Source organism: Lissotriton helveticus, chromosome 11 (assembly GCF_964261635.1).
Source record: "Lissotriton helveticus chromosome 11, aLisHel1.1, whole genome shotgun sequence".
Classification (NCBI taxonomy): domain Eukaryota; kingdom Metazoa; phylum Chordata; class Amphibia; order Caudata; family Salamandridae; genus Lissotriton; species Lissotriton helveticus.
The window spans coordinates 211,623,013-211,648,836 of record NC_136072.1 but is presented as its reverse complement, the minus strand read 5'-3'; the positions used below and the strand labels follow the sequence as shown (position 1 = coordinate 211,648,836).

The 25,824-nt window shown below is 41.7% G+C and overlaps 1 protein-coding gene across 1 annotated transcript in view; it reads left to right on the top strand.

Annotated features, from left to right (window-relative positions):
• The window catches only part of IGSF10 (immunoglobulin superfamily member 10), a 191,702-nt gene that overhangs the window by 122,788 nt on the left and 43,090 nt on the right, over nucleotides 1-25,824 (top strand). The window contains exons 3-4 of the mRNA XM_078667431.1: nucleotides 2,161-2,290; nucleotides 13,014-13,404. Coding sequence (XP_078523557.1) covers nucleotides 2,161-2,290; nucleotides 13,014-13,404 — 521 coding nt within the window. The remainder of the gene's footprint in view (nucleotides 1-2,160; nucleotides 2,291-13,013; nucleotides 13,405-25,824) is intronic.

The following is a 25,824-nucleotide window of genomic DNA, read 5'->3' as shown; positions in this document are numbered from 1 at the left end:
AGCAAGAATGTGAGGTTACAAAAGGGAACTGGGGCATCTAGAGGGGCATTGGGTGAGAAGTGCTTGCCAGCAGGTGCTTCATATGCAAACTGAACCGCTTGTGCCAGCTATCCCATGATGTGGGCAAGGCTTGTGCAAGATGCAATGGAGCTACTTGAGAGGTGAGGGAGCTATTAATTGATTGTGCACAAAGTGCATTAAAAGAACTGTTAGCACCTACAAAAAATAAAATCAATTATGGAACACAGTAGCCAGTGCTTCAAAGAGAAGTGGATGTGTAAAAGCTCCTTTCCATATCTGTATGATGTGTATGCTGTGTGTTGCATAGTCAGCCGCGGCCCATGCAGGTAAGAGTGGTTGGGTGCTGTGGCCGGGTGGGGGGGACTTCAATGGACGATGACGAGGGAAAATGAAATCAAATTAATAATATCCTTTCATCATCTTCTGTTGAAAGCCCCCCACCTGGCCCCACAGCTCTTACCTGCATGGGTCGCGCTCTTACCTGCATGGGTCGCGGCTGTCCATGGTGTGTACGGTGTGCGATGACGAGCTCTTGCCAGAGGATTAAAGCCACCTGTATAAGAGATTTAAAAATAGCTCAGCTGGTGAAAGGAAACCAATTGTTAAATAAATAGGGTCGTGTTTTTTGTTTCATAATTATTTTGTAACACAACAGCTTGTCACAAGAGGTAACGTTATAGCACTGGGTGTCATTGATTAAGACCCCTCAAATGGTCAATAACATTGTTAGGAGGTACTCACATGTCCATATTTGTGATCCAAAGGTGGACTATGAAATATGCTGGTAATCATTTGTCAAGAGGCAACACGGATGCTGGATGAAGTTTATCACATAAAAAACAACATATGAATACAATTATTGATAATACTTAATTAGCTCAAGTAACATTCCAACTAGTAATTGATGAGCACGTTACATAAAATATATTAGTTATCTCATTTTAGCAGTTGTCATCCTTACAGGTTAAATACATCATTTATTAACAGTCCTGTATAATTAGGAAAATATATTTCCCTATTGACTTTTTTGTGATGTCTCTCAAAAACGAAGGCAAGGTTTATTTTCAACTAATATTTCAAATCCTGTCACCAGGTAAGATTGCATCAACTTAATTTTAATTCGGTCGATCTTCAGTCCAGTTAACCAACACCCTCAGCTTGTTCTGATTTTGTTCTAGCAATGACTAGTATAACACACCATAATGCAATAAAGCAACGGGGTAAAATTGCTATTTTTTTTCTTCCCATAAATATTTCTGCAATAAAATATTTCAGTTCACATTACACTTAAGCAGATATAGCATGGAGTCAGCCAAGTAACTAAAAGTGACATATGATGTGTTGTTGTGTCAGTCTGGATTGCTTTGACTTATTTTGTACGTTTATCAGTTTAGCAGTATTCACATGCAAATAAACCCTTGGTTCTGTACAACTAGACGTAGGTTCTGGGGCGTAGGAAGCCGGGTGGGGTGGGTGTGGGCTGCCCCGGGTGTCATCACTGAGGGGGGTGACAAAATGGCAAAAATATGTTTTAAACACATATTTTTGCCATTTGATCAAGCATGGGGTGACAATAAATGTTCTGCACCGGGTACCACCTGACCTTGCTACGCCACTGCATAGGATTAAAGGTGCAGAAAAGTATGCAAGGGGATTACAAAGGTTTGTAAATACCCACAAAATATACACTTTTAAGGATGTTCACCTCCTCCCAGAACACTTATATTATATGGAAATAATATTCCCCACCCCTTCTCTACAGTTAAACCTGAGGAAAACTTGGCCAATTTGCAGATATTCCCCAGTGGTTAATATTTGCTAGTAATAAATAGTGTTGTACGAGCAGAGATTCCACTTCTTGTGCAAGTGAGTAACACATGTATGTACAAAATGTTTTGAAATTGCATTCTTGACTTCATCTCAGCAGTGAACTCTCCAAACTAGACAGTAATTGACTTGCAGTACCACCCAATGGCTACTCTTATTGCTAGAGTGAAGAGTTTCACATTTCAAAGGCACTCTAATGGGAGGGCATGGATGACGTCTCTGTGAAGGTCTGCTATGGAAAGAATAAATGCCTTCCTCGAAACATAGTGGTCAAAATAACTGGATTTTGATTATTTTTGTCTTCTTCTGCAGATACAACAGCTTGGTTGAAATTACGGAAAACGATTTTTCTGGGCAACACAAGATGGAACTTTTGATGCTACACAGTAATGAAATACAGCGAATCAATGAAAAGGCATTTAGAGATCTCCACTCTTTACAGGTAAGGCTTTTTAGGTTTTTAGCATGAGCAGACAGCGTTTGAAAATGTGCCTGTGATGTTGAAAGAGGTCACAAAACTCAGACTTTGGAGATGGTGATGAAGGTTTCTGCCAAAGCTCAACTTCACTTGAAGCAAAGTTCAACTTGCCTGGCCTGCTCCAGCTGACAATTTCATGTCACAGGATGTTCCGTAGATGGGACATCCTGCTTCAGCCTGCAACCCTCCCATACTCCCCCACGCATGATACTTCTCAGGGCAGACAGTGATCATTGCAGGGAATAGGGAAGACTTTAAAGGGGGTGGAACTTGAGCAGAACATATGGGATGCTGAGTGATGGTCAAATTCATCAGAAACTACTTTTCTCACATGATTTGATCCTACACTATGGAACTGCACCATATTTAAAATATATATATTTTTGCCATCCAATATATATATTACAGAGTTACCAGAGATAGAAATTTCACGTATTTTTCACAACAACAATTTTCCAGACCGATAGCGTTTTCCACACTCGCAGAGTATGGAAAGTTTTGTGGGGATTGGTCTCAGGGGAGCAAAAATAAAAGGGGGGTCCCAAAATGCATTTGGGCACCGACACATTTTTCCATAGATTATGTATTCAAGCAGAGCGACAAACGCCCAGTCAGATTATAATGAAATTTGGTAGGATCACACCTTATGGTGTGCAGATGATCTTTTTGCATACTACAGGAAAGTGGGGTAAATACGTTTTTATAGTTATAAGGCTTATTAACTAAGTGATATCTGTTGTTACTGTACTTTCGTGAAATTTCACGGAATCTCACTGCATTTTCTGGAAGTTCGGCTGTACACAACAAAGATGAGCCATTATCTGAGCAAATGACTGCCTTTACAAAAGGAGTTCTGCCTCAGGAGAACTGCAGTACTTAAAAAATAAATAAAAAAATTAAATATTTAAAACAAATCAAAAAACACTTACTGCACTACATTTTGCAAATGTAGTGTAGTACAGTGTATTTTCAATTTTTAACATATTTCAATCTTCAGAAAAGGTCTATGGAATACTGTGGTAATACCTGAAAATTACAGCGATATTTAAAAAAAGGTTTATTTTTTTAAAGCGCAGTTCTCCTTAAACTTCTTTCAAAATATGTAGAACATTATGAATCCATTTCTCTAACCATTACATAAGGGTAATAGGTAGTGAACAAATATAAAACTTAATTTTAACCTACATATAAGGCCCTAACTCAGAACACAGTGAAAGTGTGCTGAAAACTACATGGCTGCCTTGTAAGTGTTGTAAAGACAGCCATTAGCCAATCAGATACTGGCTTCATATTGGTATATACTGCAGTATAAAGCAAAGTTGCCACGGTAACAATATCGAACTAAGTATTTCAACACTTATAACTTTAACAGTACTTATACTACTAACACCTACAACCAAAGGTTAGCATTCACACCTCATAGCTGTAATGATCCTGTTAGACTAAATGCGGCTTTCGATACCGTCTCCCATGGACTGCTTTTGCACAGACTAGAGAAATGTAGTGTAGAAGGTATTGTATTACGCTGGATGGCATCCTTCCTCTCATCACATAGTTTTCAAGTCTTACAGCAATCACAATTATCTAAGAGTATCTTATTGCCCCAGGGAGTCCCACGGGGATCAATTTTGAGTCCCACGTTATTTAATCAATATGTGGAACCACTGGCAGAGCTAGTGGAAAAACATCATGTTACCATCGTATCGTTCGCTGATGATACGCAGCTGATTGTGACATTATCAGGAAACAACAAACTGACAGCACTCAATTTTACTAGGTGTTTAGAAGGGGTAGCAAAATGGATGTCCAATCACTGCCTGAAGTTGAACGGGAATAATACAGAGGTAATGATAGTGGGCAAAGCACCGAATATATAGCCCTCTGCATGGTGGATGGAAACATTGGGCCAAGTACCTACTCCCAAAATGGATACTACGATATACCCCACTCCAGTTTACCACACTCCACTCATCACTATTGTATTGCACATCTCTCCACTGTATGCTACTAGATTCTACATATTACACTGTATCCCACCCCAGTGTACGTCACTCAATTATACGCTATTATACTATGCCACTACATGCTCTGGCACTCCAGCCTACGCCACTCCACTCTACCATAGTCCACTATATGCCACTCCACTCTATGCCAGTACAGTCAATGCTATTCTACTCAACACCTCTCCACTCACCAGTACTCCACTCTTTACCACTGCACTCTACGCCACTCCACTCTATGCCTCTAAATTCTATGCTATTTCCCTCTAAGGCACCACATTCTATGCCATTCCAATGTACGCCACTCCACTCAACACTAATAAACTGTACACCATTAAACTCTACTCCATTTCAGTGTACCCCACTCCACTCTACTCCATTCCACTCTATGCTATTGCACTGTACGCAACTTGACTGTTCAACACTGCAGTCTACACCACTACACGATGTGGCACTTCACTATTGCTACTCAACTTTACCCTATTCCACTGTACGCCACTCCACTGTACAACAGGCAACATTATTCCACTATATGCCACTCCAGTGTATGCTATTTCACTGCAAACCACTACACTGAACTCTGTTCCATTCTTCACCACACCACACCGCTCCACTCTACATTACTCCACTTTATGCCAATCCACTCTTTGCCACTACACTCTATGACACTAAACTCTATGCTGTTCCACTCAATGCCACTCCACTCTACCTGATTCCACTCTATGCCACTCCACTCTACATTATTAGACTGTACGCAACTACACTCTACCCCACTCCATTGAAACCCACTCCACTCTACAACACACCACTGTATGCTATTCCACTTAATGCCAATGCACTCTGCACCACCCCACTCTTCGCCACTTCAGTCTATGCCACTCCACTGAGTGACACTCTAATCTAAGCCACTCCACTCTATGCTATTCCACTTTATGCCACTCCTTTCTATGCCATTGCTCTATACGCAACTCTATTGTACACTAGTCCACTGTATGCAAGTCCAGTTTACAACACTCCACTCTGCATCAGTATAGTTTGCAGTATTTCAATGTACGTTATTCCACTGCACAGAACTCCACTGTATGCCACTTCACTCAAAGCTATTACACTGTATGCCACTCCAGTGTCCCCTAATCCACTGTGCAACACTCCACTGTACGCTACTGTAGTGTACACCACGGTACTCTATGCTATTCCACTGTACACCACTATACTTGACCTCACTCTGCTCCATGTCACTCCACTATACACCACTCTACTCCACGCCATTCCATTCTATGCGCCTTCACTCTGTGCCACTCTGCTGTATGCCACTCCACTCAATGGCATTCAACTGTATGCCACTGCACTATACCATACTTCCCTCTACACCACTCCACTCTACTCCATTATACTCTATTCCAATGTACAACACTAACTTTACCACATTACACTCTATGGTACTGTCCTCAACTATACTCTACCACACTCCACTTAACACTCAGCTGAATGACACTGAACACTAAGATTTGAAACACATTTTTATTAAAAAAAGAAAAAAACATTTACATTTTATGAAAAGATCAAAGGTTACAGCTAAGTTATGTTTAGTAGAATTTTATTTATTCTTTCTATACAAACCCAACTTAAACTATACAAACTTTAGAAATTCTAAAGTTATAGTTAGAACTTAAAATTCAAATTTGCACATCACTAATTATAACTTACATTTATGATTAACGCACCACCTTCAATTTACTATATGTCATGCACTGCCATACAATCTTGTCACATCACTCACCTCACCACACTACATTAACTATAACTTGCCCTTACTCCATCCACCCTTGCATAATAAATATAGGGGCTTATTTCCAAGCCTCTTACGCCGCTTGTGTGTCACTTTTTCCCATGTTAAAAGTAATGCACCAGCGGCACAAGGGGCTTGTAAATAGGCCCCCATAATATATAACGTGTACCATGTGAAATCATAGCAATCACAATAATACTTATTACATATCAAATTACATAATTTCTGAGAACACATTGCATGGTAGAGTGGTGAATTAAATATAGTAACTGTAGTGTGGAGAGTGATGAACAAGACTTTGTATGGAGATGCACAACGTACAGTAAGTTAAAGGTGGTGTATAAATTTCAAATGTAAGTCATAACTTGTGATTCACAAATTAGAAGTGTAAGCTATATATATATATATAGATAAAAGCTCCAACACACCATAACGTGAGTCACTCTCAGGGCGGGTGCCGTGTAGCGCGATGGTGTTCGCGTCCCATATACCAGCTCCAATTTCCCAAAATACCCAACCGGGTTTGTAGAAACAACAGCACTCACACGGGCAGCAGCAATCTTACAGCAGGGCGGTTTATTTACAAAAGGCAAACAAACGCGTTTCGGGACTCAAAATCCCTTCGTCAGTGTTATCATTTGGGCGCCAAACTTTTTTTCTTTTTAAACACTGTTCATGCCCGCTATTGACATAAACAAAGGACTGATGCATTGCGTTTATCGGGCGCGCCATCTTTGAACGCCTTACATCTTAAACATTTCGTCTATATGGCTTCATAAAGAGCAATATTTCTGTTGTGTACAAGAAGCGTCAATAAAGACGTCAGTGTAGTAACACTTAAAAACATCTCGCCGTGTATCGGCATGTTTCAATTCATATTTAGGATCATATCATTCCCAAAAGCTGGCCATATGCCTGAGAGACAACGCATTCCTAAGAATGCACAATTAAAGCAAAACATCGCTATATTTATAAACAACACTATTATTGTCAGATCTTGCCGTGGATCGGCATGTGCAACCTACAATCAGGTTGCATAATTCTCAGGTCACTGGCCATAGGATCAGCACAACAGCATATATCATTAAGACGACCAAAATTATTTATACTATATACATTTTCAAAATAGCATCCCTGATACAAAGGGACTGAATATGGGGGAGGAACTTGCCTCTCATTTGGGCTAAATTTTATGAGAAATGTGTTTACTGAGATGATATTGGTCTGCAATGTTTTTGGGATGTGTTAGATTATGTATCAGGGATGCTATTTTGAAAATGTATATAGTATAAATAATTTTGGTGTTGTGCTGATCCTATGGCCAGTGACCTGAGAATTATGCAACCTGATTGTAGGTTGCACATGCCGATCCACGGCAAGATCTGACAATAATAGTGTTGTTTATAAATATAGCGATGTTTTGCTTTAATTGTGCATTCTTAGGAATGCGTTGTCTCTCAGGCATATGGCCAGCTTTTGGGAATGATATGATCCTAAATATGAATTGAAACATGCCGATACACGGCGAGATGTTTTTAAGTGTTACTACACTGACGTCTTTATTGACGCTTCTTGTACACAACAGAAATATTGCTCTTTATGAAGCCATATAGACGAAATGTTTAAGATGTAAGGCGTTCAAAGAAGGCGCGCCCGATAAACGCAATGCATCAGTCCTTTGTTTATGTCAATAGCGGGCATGAACAGTGTTTAAAAAGAAAAAAAGTTTGGCGCCCAAATGATAACACTGACGAAGGGATTTTGAGTCCCGAAACGCGTTTGTTTGCCTTTTGTAAATAAACCGCCCTGCTGTAAGATTGCTGCTGCCCGTGTGAGTGCTGTTGTTTCTACAAACCCGGTTGGGTATTTTGGGAAATTGGAGCTGGTATATATATATATAGATATATATATTGAGAGAGAGAGAGAGAGAGAGAGCTATATATGTTTTTTTTTCATTTTTTCATGTATGTGTGCTTGTGTAAAAAAATGAGTCAACTTATGGGAGAGGTATGGTCTAACGGCTAGGGAGGTCGACCTCAAATCTGGAGAACCGGTTTCAAGCCTTGGCGATGGTGCTCAACATCCTGTGATTCTGGGCAAATCACTTAGGGTCATATGTATCAACACATTTCCCCATAGACACAGAATGGGTAAAACCCTTTGATACATCTGGCCCTTGATCTCCCTGTGCCTAACAAAAATGAATGTGTCCTTGTGTAACGCAAATGGTGCTCATGTAAAGCGCTCTGATACCTTTGTGTCAAGTTCGTGCTATATAAAACTCCGGGGGGGGGAAAACTGCACTCACAATCAAAAAGGTCAAGGTGGCAAGCATACCAAAGAGTGGCATTATGTGATTAAATCAGCATGTTCTCGCTACCCCATGCAAGGTCTAGTTGCAAATCATGCTAGAGCTGTTATAAATATTAAGCTTACATAGAAATCCATAGCCATTTTCATATATGTTTCTGGTAGTGCACTCCCAGTTGGAAAACATCTTGTGTATGGTATTCTATTGTGGCTGCATTTATATAGTGGGCCCTTCCCCTGAAGAGGCATTAAAATATATTTTAGATAGCTTACATGCTACTCCATGGGGATGTCTGGATAGAAGAAAGTGTCTGAGATACTCCATTAGATTTCTCAACATGTCTTTATCAATTTCTCAAGCAAATGTCAGATGAGTAACAGACCAATAACAAAAAAAATCAACACTTTCAGATTCGTATTTGGTTGCCATGTTTTACATCATTTCAGGGTTTGACCTCCATGTTCTGTTAGGGCAATGGGCAAGTTGGCTCTTACCATGCATTATATGCTATTGTGAGATACAGCATCTCTGAAAGGAGTCCCATTAGCTTCCGGTTTCCATGGCTTGATCTTTCAACATTTAAATAATAAGTTTATGAAGACAAGGACTGACTATCTCCAGTGTCCACTGATGAAGAGATGCTGGCTGGCAATCCTCACCGATGGAGATTTCATTTTTTGATACCATCAAGGCAGCTATCAACCTTACCTATGTTTGGAAATCTTTTTTAAAAAGATGTGTAATTAGACTGTTCTGACTCTCTGCAGCTTTTCACTCCCCAGTGTGCTGTCAATTCATTGCAGACCCTGTCCCCAAACGTTTTAAAAATTCTTCGTTTCCAAAGCACATGCATTGTGCTAAATTTTGTGTTTGTCAGCCGGTCAATGTGTATTAACTGGTAGTCCCATTTTACACGTTCAACCAGAGTCTCTTGCCAGAGTGAATAATATTAAATCAGGTTACTCTCATTCTGGTTGCTGTAATAACCTCATTCTGACTCCTTAAACCCTTGCACATTAATCATCAATACATTTATACTGTATCCACTTATTGTTGTCCAGTTTCAATGTTATCTATTCAAGACGAATATATGATGTTACAACGCAAGTAATTACAAAGCATGCTTTTACAACGTAGTCTTCACACCGCAACCACCATTACATCACATGATTTTGCAAGGCATGCCATTACATCGCATTTTTTAGAACTACCATTACACCGCATGCCATTACAACGCATACCATTACAATGCATACCATTAGAACACATACAGAACACAACAGTAGGGAAAGTGTTAGATAGTGTAGGGGTAAAAATTACTGTTCCCACTACAGTGAGTGCAACAGTAGGGTAAGTGTTGGATAGTGTAGGGGTAAAAATTACTATTCGCACTCCAGTGAGTGCAACAGTAGGGAAAGTGTTGGATAGGTTAGGGGTGAAAACTATTATACCTATGTACCCTAAAACCCATTTCTGCCCTAAAATTAAAAATATCTCCATTACTTACTTTATAATGCATTGTAATGACACATGGTATGCTTTGTAATGGCATGCATTGTAGTGACATGCATTGAAATGGCATGTGTTGTAATGGCGTGCGATGTAAAGGCAGTTGCGCTGTAAAGGTAGGTTGATGTAATGACTGCGTTGTAATGGATGTTTCCCATTCCCAACTAGAGGACAGTGTACCTTGTTTGTCAAAGTTTTTTGGGGGCCCCTGTTTGAAAGCTTTGATTTTTTTATCCAATATCAGCTCTTTGAGGCCCCCTTTGGCCAGGTCAAAGATACACCTGTCCAAATTCTTAATATGTTTCAATATTGCAGCACATCAGCACCTCCCTAAAATTACTGCAAATAATCTCTGTGACACCCTCCTATTTCTAATCTAAAAGAAACTGTTTTAGGGAGGTTGCATGAAACAAACACATTTCTCAGCAAAATGTCTGTAACACGCTCTAATACATCACCCACATCAAAAATAAATTAAAAGAAAAGGGAATTTTAAATAATCTGGTAATGAAGTCTGCAAGGTCAGTACGACAAGGCTCTCTGCAGAACAGAGCTGGCTCCATCATGGGGCCCCCTTAAAGGCTGGGGCCCTGGGCCAGAGCCCACTTTGCCCATGCCTTAAAACGTCTCTGCATATGAGATTTTTTCCCACAGTTATTGCCTGGTCTTTGCTCCGAGTGTATTCAATTGAGTGAAACAATTTCGATTGCTTTCTGCAATTAGTTGAAATAAGATCTTGCATTGCCCCAATTAAGATCACGCAATATTAAAATACTTCTGCAACGGTAAGAATCTTTTTTTCATTCCAGTGTCTGTAAAATTAAGTTTTCCCCAAATGTACAGGTTTTCATTCAGTGATTCTTCTTAATCAGTGATCCAAATGTATATAAAGATCTGAGCTACCCGAGGTGAGTCCTTAGTTCCTCCAGTATTCGTTGCTGTTCTTTATGATTGGGTGGTCTTGTAGTCTTGATTTTCATGCATAGATTAAATAAGTGCATTTTCTGATGCCTCGAAGGGGTTTTGTAACAGTCATCAACTCGGGTTGCATCAGTGTATTCACAAGGGTGACAGCCAATTGGGTAACCAGAAAAGTAATGGTTCATTTTGATAGATATATGCTTAATGTATCCTATCCCTGGCCATGCTGGTAGACTGGACATTGTGACTTCAGATTTGTTTCTGTACAAAAAATAGTTTTCAAGAGCTTTAATTATTTACATAAACGTAAAACTCACTACGAGTGGGAAGAGCTCAAATATGTAGATGGGTGTTGAGTATACCACACTTTTAATAATGTGCACACTCTCACAAAAGAAAATTTGGAGAATTAATCAGGTTGACATTTTCTTAGTGGTCATTAACATTAATGTGTTAATGCTGTCTGATGCCATGCCTCCTTCACCCATGTTGAACACTTCCCCTATGTATTTAATTCCCGTCTACCCACCTGATTTAGGAATTTGATATTTTGTTCCATGACGACATTTCACTTCGTATCTGAAGATGAACAAGAAGGCGCCTCTGTGTCCGTCAATGCTCTTATAAATTAAATTGGATTTGTAAGGCTCAGCAGAATGGTGATTGGTAGGTGTGGGCAAAACTTGTGGAATTTGATTCTGCAAAATTCCACGAAGTTACATAAAAACTCTACAAGATTCAGCGGAGCTCTGCCGATGGGTAGAAATAGGCATGTTGCGCTGCTCGGACCTTAATTTAGCACCCGGAGCATGTTCCCCGGTGGCAAATCAGCACAAACACCATGTGGTGTACCAGAGGGCACAGCTACTTGAGTTGATTTTGCTGCTGCTTGCCTAGATTTTCTACTCAAGCTGCAGTCTTCTGAACCCAAACTGTCCCTAGCTCCCGCGACCGCCTGTGTTAGAAAAATATCGCCGGATGTCCTCCTAGCGACCAGAAATTGCACTAAGGGATGTCACATCCAGTTTGCGCTTGCCAACTCATGGAGTGAAATACCAAGGGTGGAGAGGGTAAAAAAATAGAACAGAACGATATCTACATTAATAGAACCTGCTTTACTCAGTGATGAGATTGTGATTTAACTCTACAAAAGTTTGCTCTTCCATTGGCAGTTTTATGAAACCTTGCTTTGCCCGATTGACTGTCCAAACTGTTGCTCACCTTTTCATGCTAGATCCTACTAAACAAAAAACAATGTCTTCTTTTTCATTAAGTTATATTTTCTGGAAATGCATGTAAGAAAATCCAGTACCTAGAGATTCCACGGCTGCGTCTATTGTTATGTATTTCATATTTTTGTTTATTTAAAATAATATTGAGAACATGGCACAAACATCAGGTCCATATCATGGAAAATGTGCACTATGTTCTCTTTTTCAGCCCCAACATATTGCATACTATGTTTAACTAATGCAGACTGTAAAGCCTCCAAGTAGGCATGACTGGTTCCTTCCCAGGAGGTAATCTACATTTAGGATACCTTCTGAGGGCAACCACAGTGTCAAGGTTGGGCTGAGGTGTGTGCCACCATGGGGACATTCCTTGTTCCCTCCAAAATCCATGATATATGTTCCCTGCTGCAGACACTGACAGTCTGATTTTCTGCAGAGAAACCACTGTCAATTGAGAGTCCTTGATAGTCCATTCAGTATGAAGCACCTTCTCTTGGGAGACCTCAGCCTCCTCCTATTCAAAGGATGTTTACCCACCAAGCATACCCTCACAAAGGCATAAATGAAAGTGATGATAAAGGATGTTGTTCTGTGGTCCATGAACACACAAAGACATTGTGTATCACAGCAGCATACATAGTTCATTCATTGCACTATATTGTCCTAGGCTGACATGAAACAGACGTTTGGCAGCATGTAAATTGTACATCATATAATTGCTCTACAACGACTCATGTACCAAATTCTTAAATGTTTGGTAATTGCAGAATCCTATCTATGCAATACAATGTACATTCAAGTAATTTGGTGTAATACCATGGAAAAAGAACGTCAAATAATCAGTCAAATGTATGACATGTTTTTCTGAACTAGCGTTTCCTGAAGCTTTCTACCTTCTTGTTTTTGTCTACATTGGCTTTTCCAGGTCTTAAAAATGAGTTACAACAAAGTCCGAAGTCTCCACAAAAACACGTTCCATGGCCTCAAGAGCTTGATCAGACTGCACATGGACCACAACAAGCTCGAGTTTCTGAACCCAGAAGCTTTGTATGGGCTCACGTCACTAAAACTGGTGCATCTGGAGGGGAACTTGCTGACACAGATACACGCGGACACCTTTGTAACCTTACGCCACATGCAGATATTTAAAACATCATCCATCAAGCATATTTACCTGTCGGACAACCTCCTTTCATCACTCCCAAAGGACATGTTTTCTTACATGGCTGAACTGGAGACCATATATCTGAATGGGAACCCCTGGTCTTGTGACTGTCAAATGCAGTGGTTTGCAGAATGGGCAGACAAATCAAGAGGTAAGTGAACAAAGGTTACAACAAGCACAGAATAACTAATGTCTACTGTTGAATATATTCAATTATTTCTACATTGTGTAAGGGATTAATTAGTACCTACATTTGATGTTTTTTCACCTGACTGCGCCTTGTTTTAGTGCCTGCGTGATTCAGGAACTGGTTTCTCGCCGTATCTGACCAGACTGTTTCTTTAAATGCCTGGATGCTGAGGTTTTGTCCTGCTTGCGGGTATAGTCAACTTGTTCCTCAGACTTGCTTTGCTGCTGCCTCCCAAGCAAACAAGAAAGCTGTTAATATTTGGCGCCCACGATATGATGCCTGTGGGACTACTACATACTTCTCCCAGTACACCTACTGTCTAAGTTTCCATCATTTTGAGGTGGCTGATCACTGGCCAAGAGGTGGTTCCTGATTTGGAAACTCTCTCTACATGACTAAGCCCTACAAGAGTAGTTACTACCTTGGTTGGACTAACTATACTTTATTTCTTAGCTCTGTCTTTTTGCTACTTTGTGGGCCACCAAGGAAACTCCTACTTTTCACTGCCCCATGCTTGACCACTGTTACATTCCTATGCCCCTCCCCTAAAATCACTGCCTTTTGTCAGCTACAAATGTGCATGACAGGAGTGAATTCAGGATGAGATGGGACTTCTCACACTGCAGGTCCTCCGAGTGTTCTTGGCACCTCAAGGGTGACAGTGGGACACCAGTGACATGGGATTTGTGGAATGCCATTTGGTCATCACAATATTTGGATATTGGATCTTGACCCGGGAGATTTGCCAATAATGGCATTTTATTCTATTATTCACGAAATTCTGTTAGCTGGCGGAGATTATAAAGTGATACATTGATCTGTTGTAAATCAAGTTGAATATAGATGACAAAACCAGATTAATGTATCTGTACTAGGCATGTTGAGTTCAGTTATCTACATCTATAGGTGCAAATACCTCAACATATGAATGCTGTCTTTGTGCTGAATCTTTTTCTTATTTGTATTATTTGATGGCTGCTTGAGCCGAATAAAGATTTATTGATGATGATAAATGCTGTCTTTGTTGCTCAATAAACCAAGCTTGATGGGTTTCCCTAGACAGTAGCCAGTTCCATCTGTTGCCCCCTTTTCTTTTTCCGACTTTCTGGGGTTCTACTTGTGGTAACCCAAAGTGAGCAAAACAATAAGGTATAAAACACTCTTGAAGTGAGATACTCTACTTCTGCCTAAGCATCATTGCACTCAAATCCTGTTTTTTCTTCTTCGCTAAGATTTCTAAATGGAAATTCTAAATTTAAAATTTCATCTTGATCCCGTGCTCAGCTTGAAGGTGATTCGGAGCACAATTTAGTTACAGAAATTCTCAATCAAAAGCTTAACTCCAGTATTATGTTCGTGAGGAGGAACACATAAGGCCACCATATAGTATAGATAAGCGGATTTTACATATAGCTCATAGTGACCAATTATGAATAGCATGCACATGTCCATGGTGCGTACAGTATTAAACTCAATAGCTTTCATTGAAGCACTTAGAGGCTTACATTTTGCAGTAATGGTGGAGTGGTAAATCCGCCCCCAAAATTACCATTCCATGCAGAAACATTGCACCTTTTTCCGCAAGTCTTTTTTTTCTGCCTGTTTTGGCATATGGAACCACATCAAGGTTTTACTATACCATTACCAGTAATAATTAGTGTAGTAAAGGTAGTCCTGTTTCTGCTGACTACTGGAATTTTTGGACTGTTACAGGGGTCATGGGAGCCTCAGAGAATCCTGCTTGGCACCAATACAGTTATGGTTAATGCGGGCTAGAATATCAATTCTCCCAGGCAGGCAAGCGACGCGCATGCTCACTCCCTTCTCATTTAAAAGTTTAACCAGGATATTTCTTTGTAGATGACAGACGAGGAGTTTTGTATTCAGAAGCGCATTAGAACACTGATCTAACAACCCCTCCTATTTTACCAGTAGAGTGCACACAATTGTCCAATACTAACATGCTTGTAAATCCTCTCATGTTTAAAGAAAGCATTAAAGAAGTTTAAAACACAATCTATGTCAGGTTGCCTTTAAAACGTTACCTCTAACCTCATATTCCCTTATTACATTGGCCCCTAAATGACGATCTGTCAGGCAACAGGAGGTACCTACTGAAAAAGGATTAGATTTTTACCAGGAATATCACATTCCCGATTCTCTTCCAAAATTTAACCAAAAAAAAGGGGGGGAAGTGTATTGGTGTAAAAAGGACAAGCATTGGTGAAAATTATTTCGGAAGAATTGAAGAGGCACTGGTTCTTGGAAGTAATTTCTCATTCGTAAGGGCTAAAATCAGAATACTTAAATATTCCCTCACCTCTAACTAATGATGACTATTGTGGTTCAGTGACAGAATATAGGAAGCACAAATATCATGTGGAAAGCATATTGTGTCAAAAATACAGAGGCGAAGAATATCGAGTAGGTAAGTGCAAACAGGTAAGCATAAATGTACTATTCTTAAATCCAGATCTACGTCCCTAAAGATATATATATATATATATATATATATATATATTCACTGAAAAAACCATAGGTTATAGACCATATATAGTTAGGAATTAGCATTTAAAAAACCTTATTTTACTCACACAAAACCATTGAAATTCCATATATAGTTAGTTGCACTAACTATATATTGCGCACCCGCAATCCACTGCTGATCATGTCACATATTACATCATTCATGACATGGTCAGTGACATCACTGATGACATCACTGATGACATCTCAAATGACATCACTGATGACATCACTGATGACATCATCCAGTGACTGTGTGTTTCTGTAAAGTTTAAATATGTTTTAGATATTGAAGAATGAGTAGATGTATAACTGTCTGGACGAAGGATTTAGTAGGTGCATGACTGAATGTATGAGTGAGTGATTAAATGTGTCTCACTGAGTGCATGGGTTAGTGACTAAACTGTCTTAATTTGTGCATCATTATGTCTGTTGTTCTGTAAACTACTGCATGTGTTGATCAGTAGCTATATGATTAACTATATGGGTTATTGATTGATTGTCCAAGTATTTGTACGGGAGACTGAGTGTGTGTGTGGCTGGCTGGGAGGTGTGTGACTCTGTGCAGATCAATGTGTACTTGTATCAATGATTGTATAAGAAAGTAAGTATGTGTTACTATATGTTTGAAAATGTAAGGTGCTCTATGTTTAACTGTATAGACAAGAAAATGGAAGTGTGATTGATTCTTTACAGGACTGACTAGGTGTGTGAGTAACTCCATGGATGAGTGGCAGAGTGTGAGTGTCTGTATAGGTGTATGAGTGCATATGATAGTGTTGTAAAGATGAGTGATTGTATGTATGAATGATTGTATGGGTGAATGAGTGAATGTGTGTGTAGACGTAGGAATCAGTGAGTACGTATGTAGTAACTAGTATTGGTGTGTCAATGGTTTCAAAAATTATACTCTGTATTTAACACTGGGTGAAACAGAGGTTATATTAAAATGTGAGGAGATGCATTGTATTGTCACATGAATGATATCATCAGTGATGTGGTCATTGATGTCAAATGAGATGTCATCAGTGATGTCATCAGTGATGTCATTTGAGATGTCATCAGTGATGTCATCAGTGATGTCACTGACCATGTCATGAATGATGTAATATGTGACATGATCAGCAGTGGATTGCGGGTGCGCAATATATAGTTAGTGCAACTAACTATATATGGAATTTCAATGGTTTTGTGTGAGTAAAATAAGGTTTTTTAAATGCTAATTCCTAACTATATATGGTCTATAACCTATGGTTTTTTCAGTGAATTTTCAAGGTTTTGTAAATGCTAATTCCTAACTATATATGGTCTATAACCTATGGTTTTTTCAGTGATTTTCAATGGTTTTTTAATAGCAAATATCATAAGCTGTCGAATGTCAAGTACGTGGTAAGTGAAAACATTTTCGTGTTTATGCACACTGATCTGCTTTGAATGGTGCCCCCCCCCCTCATTTCTATTAGGAGTACTCTCTCTTTGCAGATAGTGAAAGGTAGTTAACGCAGGCCTTTGCCCCCGTTGTAATCCGTCGTGCCTGCTTCTCTCTCCATTTGATTGATTGTTATCCAAGTATTTACTGTTTTAGAATTAGTTCTCTTTGGTTCATTCTCTATTTACAAACAAACACAGAGTCGCAATACTCTGTTTAGTCTTTGCAGATAACGAAAAATCGTGTAAAAAAAAAGAAAAGGAATCGAGCAAAATCAGTAGGCCACTAATGGGATCTCTTTTTGACCTCGCTAAAATAGAAACATTAGGAACAACCCCTCATGACAAATACAAAACTAGTGAGATGAACTGAACTCCACACAATGATGGCTGCAAAACAGCTCGGCTCCGCCACCCACCCCGCCCAAAATAACGATAAAGAGCGGCTGCCATGATTGGTTGCGGAATGGCCACAACGGAGCTACGAAATGGTGCTGCTCTCATGCTAACCCCAGCTTCGGTCTGAAACATCCAGAAACACTGTAGACTACCAATTCGATCAGTTCCGGTAGCGCCCCAATGTAACCCGGTAGAGAAGAACTAGCCCTCCCCTCTTTGACTGATGGTTCTTGTTGCCTGTCCCTTCTGTTGTCATTTAACAGAACTATTTAGCCTGCTGAAAGGGGTTGTGTTTCGACCGCTGGTTGGTGGAGACATTTTGACTATATTCTGGACCTGCGTTGTCGCGTAATGCGTCATATGACGCGCCGCGTTAGCGCATCCGGAAGTCATCCGGGGCGCGCAGCGCGTAACGTAAGCATAACAAGTCATGTGACTTGTTAATAAAACTTTTCATTGGTTCATTTTACTTTTCTTATTCTAATGATGAAAGCCTTGGTCATATCACCTAAAAATTACGCTTTTAATTACTTCCGAACATTATTTTCTCTTAAATATATGTTATAATGTTCCAGGCTAATGTACTTTCCCGGAAATTTTACAACTGTCCTGCAAGTAAAATATATTCTTTTTTCGAGAAAAAGAGCGTTTCTTCGTCCCATGACGGAGCCGTTGAGCAAAAGAGGGTCGACCTGCTGTCTTAGTCGCCGATACGCCTGAATATGAGATTCTTATCGATCACTTTATGTTGCAGGAATAGAAAACACAACAGCCCTTGACCATTTATCTTTACTGCGTTCCTTCGTATTATACCTTTTACCCTTCATGTAATTGGTCTGCTTTATTTCACTTGCCTTTTAATGATTCTAAAACAGTGACTATTATTAAAAACTTTACCAATGTATACACTACTACCATGTTTTCTTTTAAAAACCTTTATTGTGAAAATTTCATTATACAAATACGAGCCTATAACCACGTGGGCCTGCCACGGAGCAAACTGTAATCGTATATGATGAATAGACATTTACACTGTAGAGGAACGTAACGGGCGGGCCATTAGGTTGCAAAAACTAAGGTGTCTAACAGTTACGGAATCGGTGGACGTACATTTTATAATTAAAATACGACAGGGCCAGTTACAATAAAATTATCTAGATATACATTTGCGGGCAAGTACCATGGGTGACGTTAATTCGAATTTTCAACAGTACAGTAATCAATAACACATCAGAACTTAATATCAATAGGGATGTCGAAATATTCAATCAATTCTCGTCCCCGCCCGCCATGTGCTTCAAAACTGCATACGTATCTCGTGATTTCAAGGTTCTGCAACCAGTACACAACAAGGAGTTACGAGTCCCATTTATTCCGGCGCCATTTTGGGCGAGGACGGGCAGGTCCAGGATATAGTCAAAATGTCTCTACCAACCATCGACTATGATGATGTTCATATGCTGTATTTATTAGAGTAACACTCATCTGCCCACATGAAATTAATTTACCACAATCTAAACATGTCATTTTAATCTTTCCAAAGTTCTTCTAAATATTTGGGACCGTTTCCCTTGCCTCTGAAGCTCTCAGTGCCACTTCTTTGATGAATGTACTAGCAGGTCAGGGGTTCTCCTCCAAATCTCTCTTTTATGCAGCACTATAATTAATTGGTGCCACCTCTCCATATGACGATGCATGGTATAGTTACCACAACTATATATTTTTTCGGTTCCTCTGGAGAGTTCATCGTGGCAGATGAAGCGTGTAACATACCGGGCATTTACCTTTTTTTGCATGTACAGGAAAGGAAAAAAAAATCGAGCGTTCGAGTTCTTAGGTGTCCCAGGGCCATTTTAGTGGACCAGGCCCAAATCCAAAGAACAGCTATCTCACAGGCTAATGGGGCGACCCACGCCGAGTTTCAGCATTGTAGGATGACCACACAAGTACAGCAACTTGCTAGACATCACCTCGGTGCCATCCGGATCTCGGCGCCCCACTGCAGATGAAGTGCCTCTCAACTATGAAACCACCACGGTGACATCCGGATCTTGGCGCGTTGTGCTGCCTTCGGCCTATTCGCACATCGGTCCGCTACTGACGCCATCTCACAGGCTAATGGGGTGACCCACGCCGAGTTTCAGCATTGTAGGATGACCACACCAACTTGCTAGACATCACCTCGGTGCCATCCGAATCTTGGCATCTCAACGCCTAGTGGTATCTTCCATACAGAAAATATTGTTACGCTGCCTTTGGCCCCATTCGCACATCAGTCCGCAACTTAGACATCACCTCGATGCCATCCGGATCTTGGCATCTCAGCGCCTTGTGGTGTCAGTCAGAAAATATTGTTGCGCTGCCTTTGGCCCCATTCGCACATCAGTCCGCTACTGACACCATCTCACAGGCCAATAGGGTGCCCCACGCCGACTTTTACCATTGTACGATGGCCACACCAGTGGCACAACTTGCTAGACATCACCTCGGTGCCATCCGAATCTTGGCATCTCAACGCCTAGTGGTATCTTCCATACAGAAAATCTTGTTACGCTACCTTTGGCCCCATTCGCACATCGGTCCGCAACTTAGACATCACCTCGGTGCCATCCGGATCTTGGCATCTCAGCGCCTTGTGGTGTATTCTCTTCAGAAAATATTGTTGAGCTGCCTTTGGCCCCATTCGCACATCGGTCCGCAACTTACACATCACCTCGGTGCCATCCGGATCTTGGCATCTCAGCGCCTTGTGGTGTCTTCTACTCCGAAAATATAGTAGAAAATATTGTTGCGCTGCCTTTGGCCCCATTCACACATCAGTCCGCTACTGACACCATCTCACAGGCCAACAGGGCGCCCCACGCCGACTTTTACCATTGTACGATGGCCACACCAGTGCCACAACTTGCTAGACACCACCTCGGTGCCATCCGGATCTTGGCATCTCAGCGCCTTGTGGTGTCTTCAAATCAGAAAATATTGTTGCGCTGCCTTTGGCCCCATTCGCACATCGGTCCGCTACTGACGCCATCTCACAGGCCAACGGGGCGCCCCACGCCGACTTTCAGCATTGTAGGATGGCCACACCAGTGCGGCAACTTACTAGACACCACCTCGGTGCCATCCGGATCTTGGCGCGTTGTGCTGCCTTCGGTCTATTCGCACATCGGTCCGCTACTGACGCAAACTCACAGGCCAACGGGGCGCCCCACGCCGACTTTCAGCATTGTTGGATAGCCACACCAGTGCGGCAACTTACTAGACACCACCTCGGTGCCATCCGGATCTTGGCGCGTTGTGCTGCCTTCGGCCTATTCGCACATCGGTCCGCTACTGACGCAAACTCACAGGCCAACGGGGCGCCCCACGCCGACTTTCAGCATTGTAGGATGGCCACACCAGTGCTGCAACTTGCTGGACACCACCTCGGTGCCATCCGGATCTTGGCGCGTTGTGTTGCCTTCGGCCTATTCGCACATCGGTCCGCTACTGACGCCGCCTCACGTGCCAACGTATTTTCTCCGCATTTTACACCCTATGCCGCATAACAGGTCATGTGACTTGTTTATAAAACTTTTCATTGGTTCATTTTACTTTTGGTTTCCTAATGATGGAAGGCATGATCATGTGACCTAAAAACAACACTTTTCATAGGATGAAAACTTTTTTTTTTTCCCAAACGATGAAAGCCCCACCTTGTTTCTGGATGTTTCAGACTGAAGCTGGCGTCAGCATGAAAGCACCACCATCTCGTGGCTCCGTCGTGGTCATTCCGCGAGCAATCATGGCAGCCGCTCCCCACCAGAAGCCTGCAGGAGTCGGAGCCCCCAAAACTTTTGATGAATTCTCAAGGCGGAGGGGACGCTTTCGAGAATGGGGTCCAAGACCTAGCAGACAAGCGTCCGATTTCCAAGGTGTCCCAGGGCCATTTCAGTGGACCAGGCCCAAAAAGGAAACAGCCTGCCGCCATTTTGAGAGTCCTGTGACAGCCGCCTATCGCTGCACCGCAAGAGTGGGCGCAACTCAGCTGAATTGCGGCTTTTGACACAGTGGACCAAAAACGGACGGAATGGCAACTGAAACGGTAAAGGGGCGCCCCACTACAACAGATGACACTCCACCTGGAGAGGCCCGTTCACGCCGCCTCCCCCGGGGCGCTCCACGCCGTTATTCGGAGCAGCATTGTAGGATACCAAAACCAGTGCGGCAACTTACTGGACATCACCTTGGTGCCATCGTTCTGCTGCCTTGGAACTATTCGCGCAACAGTTTGCTACTGATGACCCACCCCCCGCGACGCCCCATGCCGTTATTTGCTGGGTGGCAACTTACTAGACATCACTTTCGTGTCATCTAGATTTCGGCGCGTTCTGCTGCCTTGGAACTATTCGCACAACAGTTTGCTACTGATGACCCACCCCCCGCGACGCCCCACGCCGGAAATCTGGACGTTGTGCTGCGTTGGGACTATTCGCACAGCCGACCGCTACTTCGTTGTTTTTCCCTAAAAATGTTTATATGTTATTACTATTTTTGTTTTCTTGTATATATTTATAAATTATTAAAGTTTTATAATCTTACTACTTTGTCGGAGTGCTATATATTTTTAATGTGACACATAATTGTAAAAACTTTGATGTACAAACAGTCATCCCTGGAATCTTCCGCTTCAGGCTCGGTCCCCTCCCCAATCACAATACAGGATGGTTTTCAGATAATAGCAACGCTTCTGCTGTGACGGATCTCATCGAGTGTGGGCCTTGATCTACTATAACTCCTTTGAAGAGGGGTGATTCTTTACAGCTGTGGCCATAAACTACATCTGCAGGGCTAGCTGATAGCCTAGGACCAGCCTGGACAATCGGACACAGAGGAAAAGGAGTGTCAGAGGGTGCGGTAGTGAATAGGGCGAAAGGGAGGTGTCGGGCGGGCACAGGGTGTGATTCTCAGGGAACAGCAGCGCAGATGGGGGAGGTTTATTACCCATGCATAAGACAGAGAGCGGGGGTGACCACTGCCTGGGGGAGATGCTTGCGAGGGTGGGGAGCCATGCTAAGGATCGACAGCGTGCACAGAGTGGGTCTGGTCAAGGCATCTAAAATGGCTGCCGTGCACGACAAAAGTGTGGCATTTGAAAAAAGACAAGATGGCGCAGACAATGTTTTTCAACACTTCCTGATTTCCTTCGAATCGAACGTTAACAGACGTTGGGGCATATTACCAAAGTTAAGCGATATTTATCCCTAACGATGCTTAGCAACGATTTTTTTACCGTCAGAAATTATCGCAGATAAACCTTGCTATTATCAAGGTTTATCGGAAATACGATAAAAAACGACCGCAATGCATTAATATCGCTGAAAACTCAGCGATATTCATGCATTACCGAGCTAATGCTCTTAGCCATGTTATCCACCTCCCATTGGATAACATGGCTAAGAACTGCTCAGGGCAGGTGGTAGCTTTTGGAGATATTCGCCCTTATCTCGAATATTTCCAAAAGTTGTTAATAGGAGATAGCGATGTTAGCGACTGTTTCCAGTCGCTAACATCTTGGCATGCCCACTTTGCATGTCATTAGTGATAAATATCACTCACATGCAAAGTGGGGCCCAAGATGGTCGCTATCTTCTACTAGCCGTCGCTAACTGGTGTTAGCAACAGCTAGGTAATACACATATAATTTTATCTCCGCGAAGCGGAGCGCTGTTACAGATATATATCTTGTTTCTGAACGTTAATTTCTCAAAATGCACTGAAGCACATATATTGAGACCTAGCAAAGGCACATCGGGCTACCAGTCCCTACAATTTTGCCAAGTTTCGTGCAAATCCATTCAGCTGTTCGATCCTACCGAGAGACAAGATGGCGGCCGCTACGGACTGTTTGGAATGTTTACAGACACCGGAGAGCCAATCAGCTTCGCTTCGCAAAGCTCCGTAACGCGAAAAGTACGCGAAGCGGTGCGCTGTTACAGATATATACCTTTTTTTGAACGTTAATTTCTCAAAATCCACTGGAGCACATATATTGAGATCTAGCAAAGGCACATCGGGCTACCAGTCCCTACAATTTTGCCAAGTTTCGTGCAAATCCATTCAGCTGTTCGATTATTATTATTTTTATTTTTTTTTGCCCCGCGGGGCCCTTTTAAAACCTCCACATCAAACCTAGGGGGTGAGCGACAATGTACTATGCCCCCTTATGGTCATTTGCCCCTTCGCTTTGGCCTCCTCTTGTCTCTCGATCCTACCGAGAGACAAGATGGCGGCCGCTACGGACTGTTTGGAATGTTGACAGACGCCGGAGAACCAATCAGCTTCGCTTCACAAAGCTCCGTTGCGCGAAAAGTACGCGTAGCGGAGCGCTGCCCAGTCCGCTGTTACAGATATATACCTTTTTTTGAACATTAATTTCTCAAAATCCACTGAAGCACATATATTGAGATCTAGCAAAGGCACATCGGGCTACCAGTCCCTACAATTTTGCCAAGTTTCGTGCAAATCCATTCAGCTGTTCGATTATTATTATGTTTATTTTTTTTTGCCCCGCGGGGCCCTTTTAAAACCTCCACATCAAACCTAGGGGGTGAGCGACAATGTACTATGCCCCCTTATGGTCATTTGCCCCTTCGCTTTGGCCTCCTCTTGTCTCTCGATCCTACCGAGAGACAAGATGGCGGCCGCTACGGACTGTTTGGAATGTTGACAGACGCCGGAGAACCAATCAGCTTCGCTTCACAAAGCTCCGTTGCGCGAAAAGTACGCGTAGCGGAGCGCTGCCCAGTCCGCTGCTACAGATATATATCTTTTTTTGAACATTAATTTCTCAAAATCCACTGAAGCACATATATTGAGACCTACAAAAGGCACATCGGGCTACCAGTCCCTACAATTTTGCCAAGTTTCGTGCAAATCCATTCAGCCGTTCGGGCTAAAAGTGAGGCCAACCGCCCTATGGAAATTAACATGGGAAAAACGCGTTTTGGGACCCCCCTTTTTTCTCGGCCCCCCCTTGACGAACCCCCCCAAAATTTTCAGGGGCTGCTCAGAAACAAAATGTGCCATTTTCCTGAAAATTTCAGCCAATTCCGTCCACAAACGCCAAAGTTATTAGACATAGAATTTTCAAAAAACCCATAGAGAAAAAATCCTAACTATATATACCTACTGGCGACCGCCAGTAGGTAATATATATATATATATATATATATATATATATATATATATATATATATATATATATGAGCAGTAAACTGAACATGGAATAAAACATTTTGAACTGAGAGTCACGGAGTCAGCGCCTTCTTTTGATTGGAAAAGTTTGGTGTGGTAAAGAATATATATATATATATATATGTGATCAAGCTCCCTAGTGGAGCGAAACGCATCATGAAGGACACTTGTCCAGTAATCAATATGCCGAAAATAAAGATTGCACTGCTTACACACTAAGTAAATGTTGGAGTCCGTCAATACTGTGGTAGAATTTTCAAGAGGTCCGTGCCTGTGTGGTTCCGCCCTGTATCTGGTGGTCAGGAAGTGTTTGCATATATATATATATATATATATATATATATATATATATATATATATTCGAACACAATCAGCCTCATGCAGCCAAAAACGGAGAGCACACAGGTATCCTTCCGATGATGTTTTATTGAAGACTCCTCACAACCCCGACAGACGCGTTTAGTCTTGCGGCTTCGTAAAAAAAAAAATATATATATATATATATATATTACCTACTGGCGGTCGCCAGTAGGTATATATAGTTAGGATTTTTTCTCTATGGGATTTTTGAAAATTCTATGTCTAATAACTTTGGCGTTTGTGGACGGAATTGGCTGAAATTTTCAGGAAAATGGCACATTTTGTTTCTGAGCAGCCCTTGAAAATTTGGGGGGGGTTCGTCAAGGGGGGGCCGAGAAAAAAGGGGGGTCCCAAAACGTGTTTTTAACATTGAGTTTTCCATAGGGCGGTTGGCCTCACTTTTAGCCCGAACGGCTGAATGGATTTGCACGA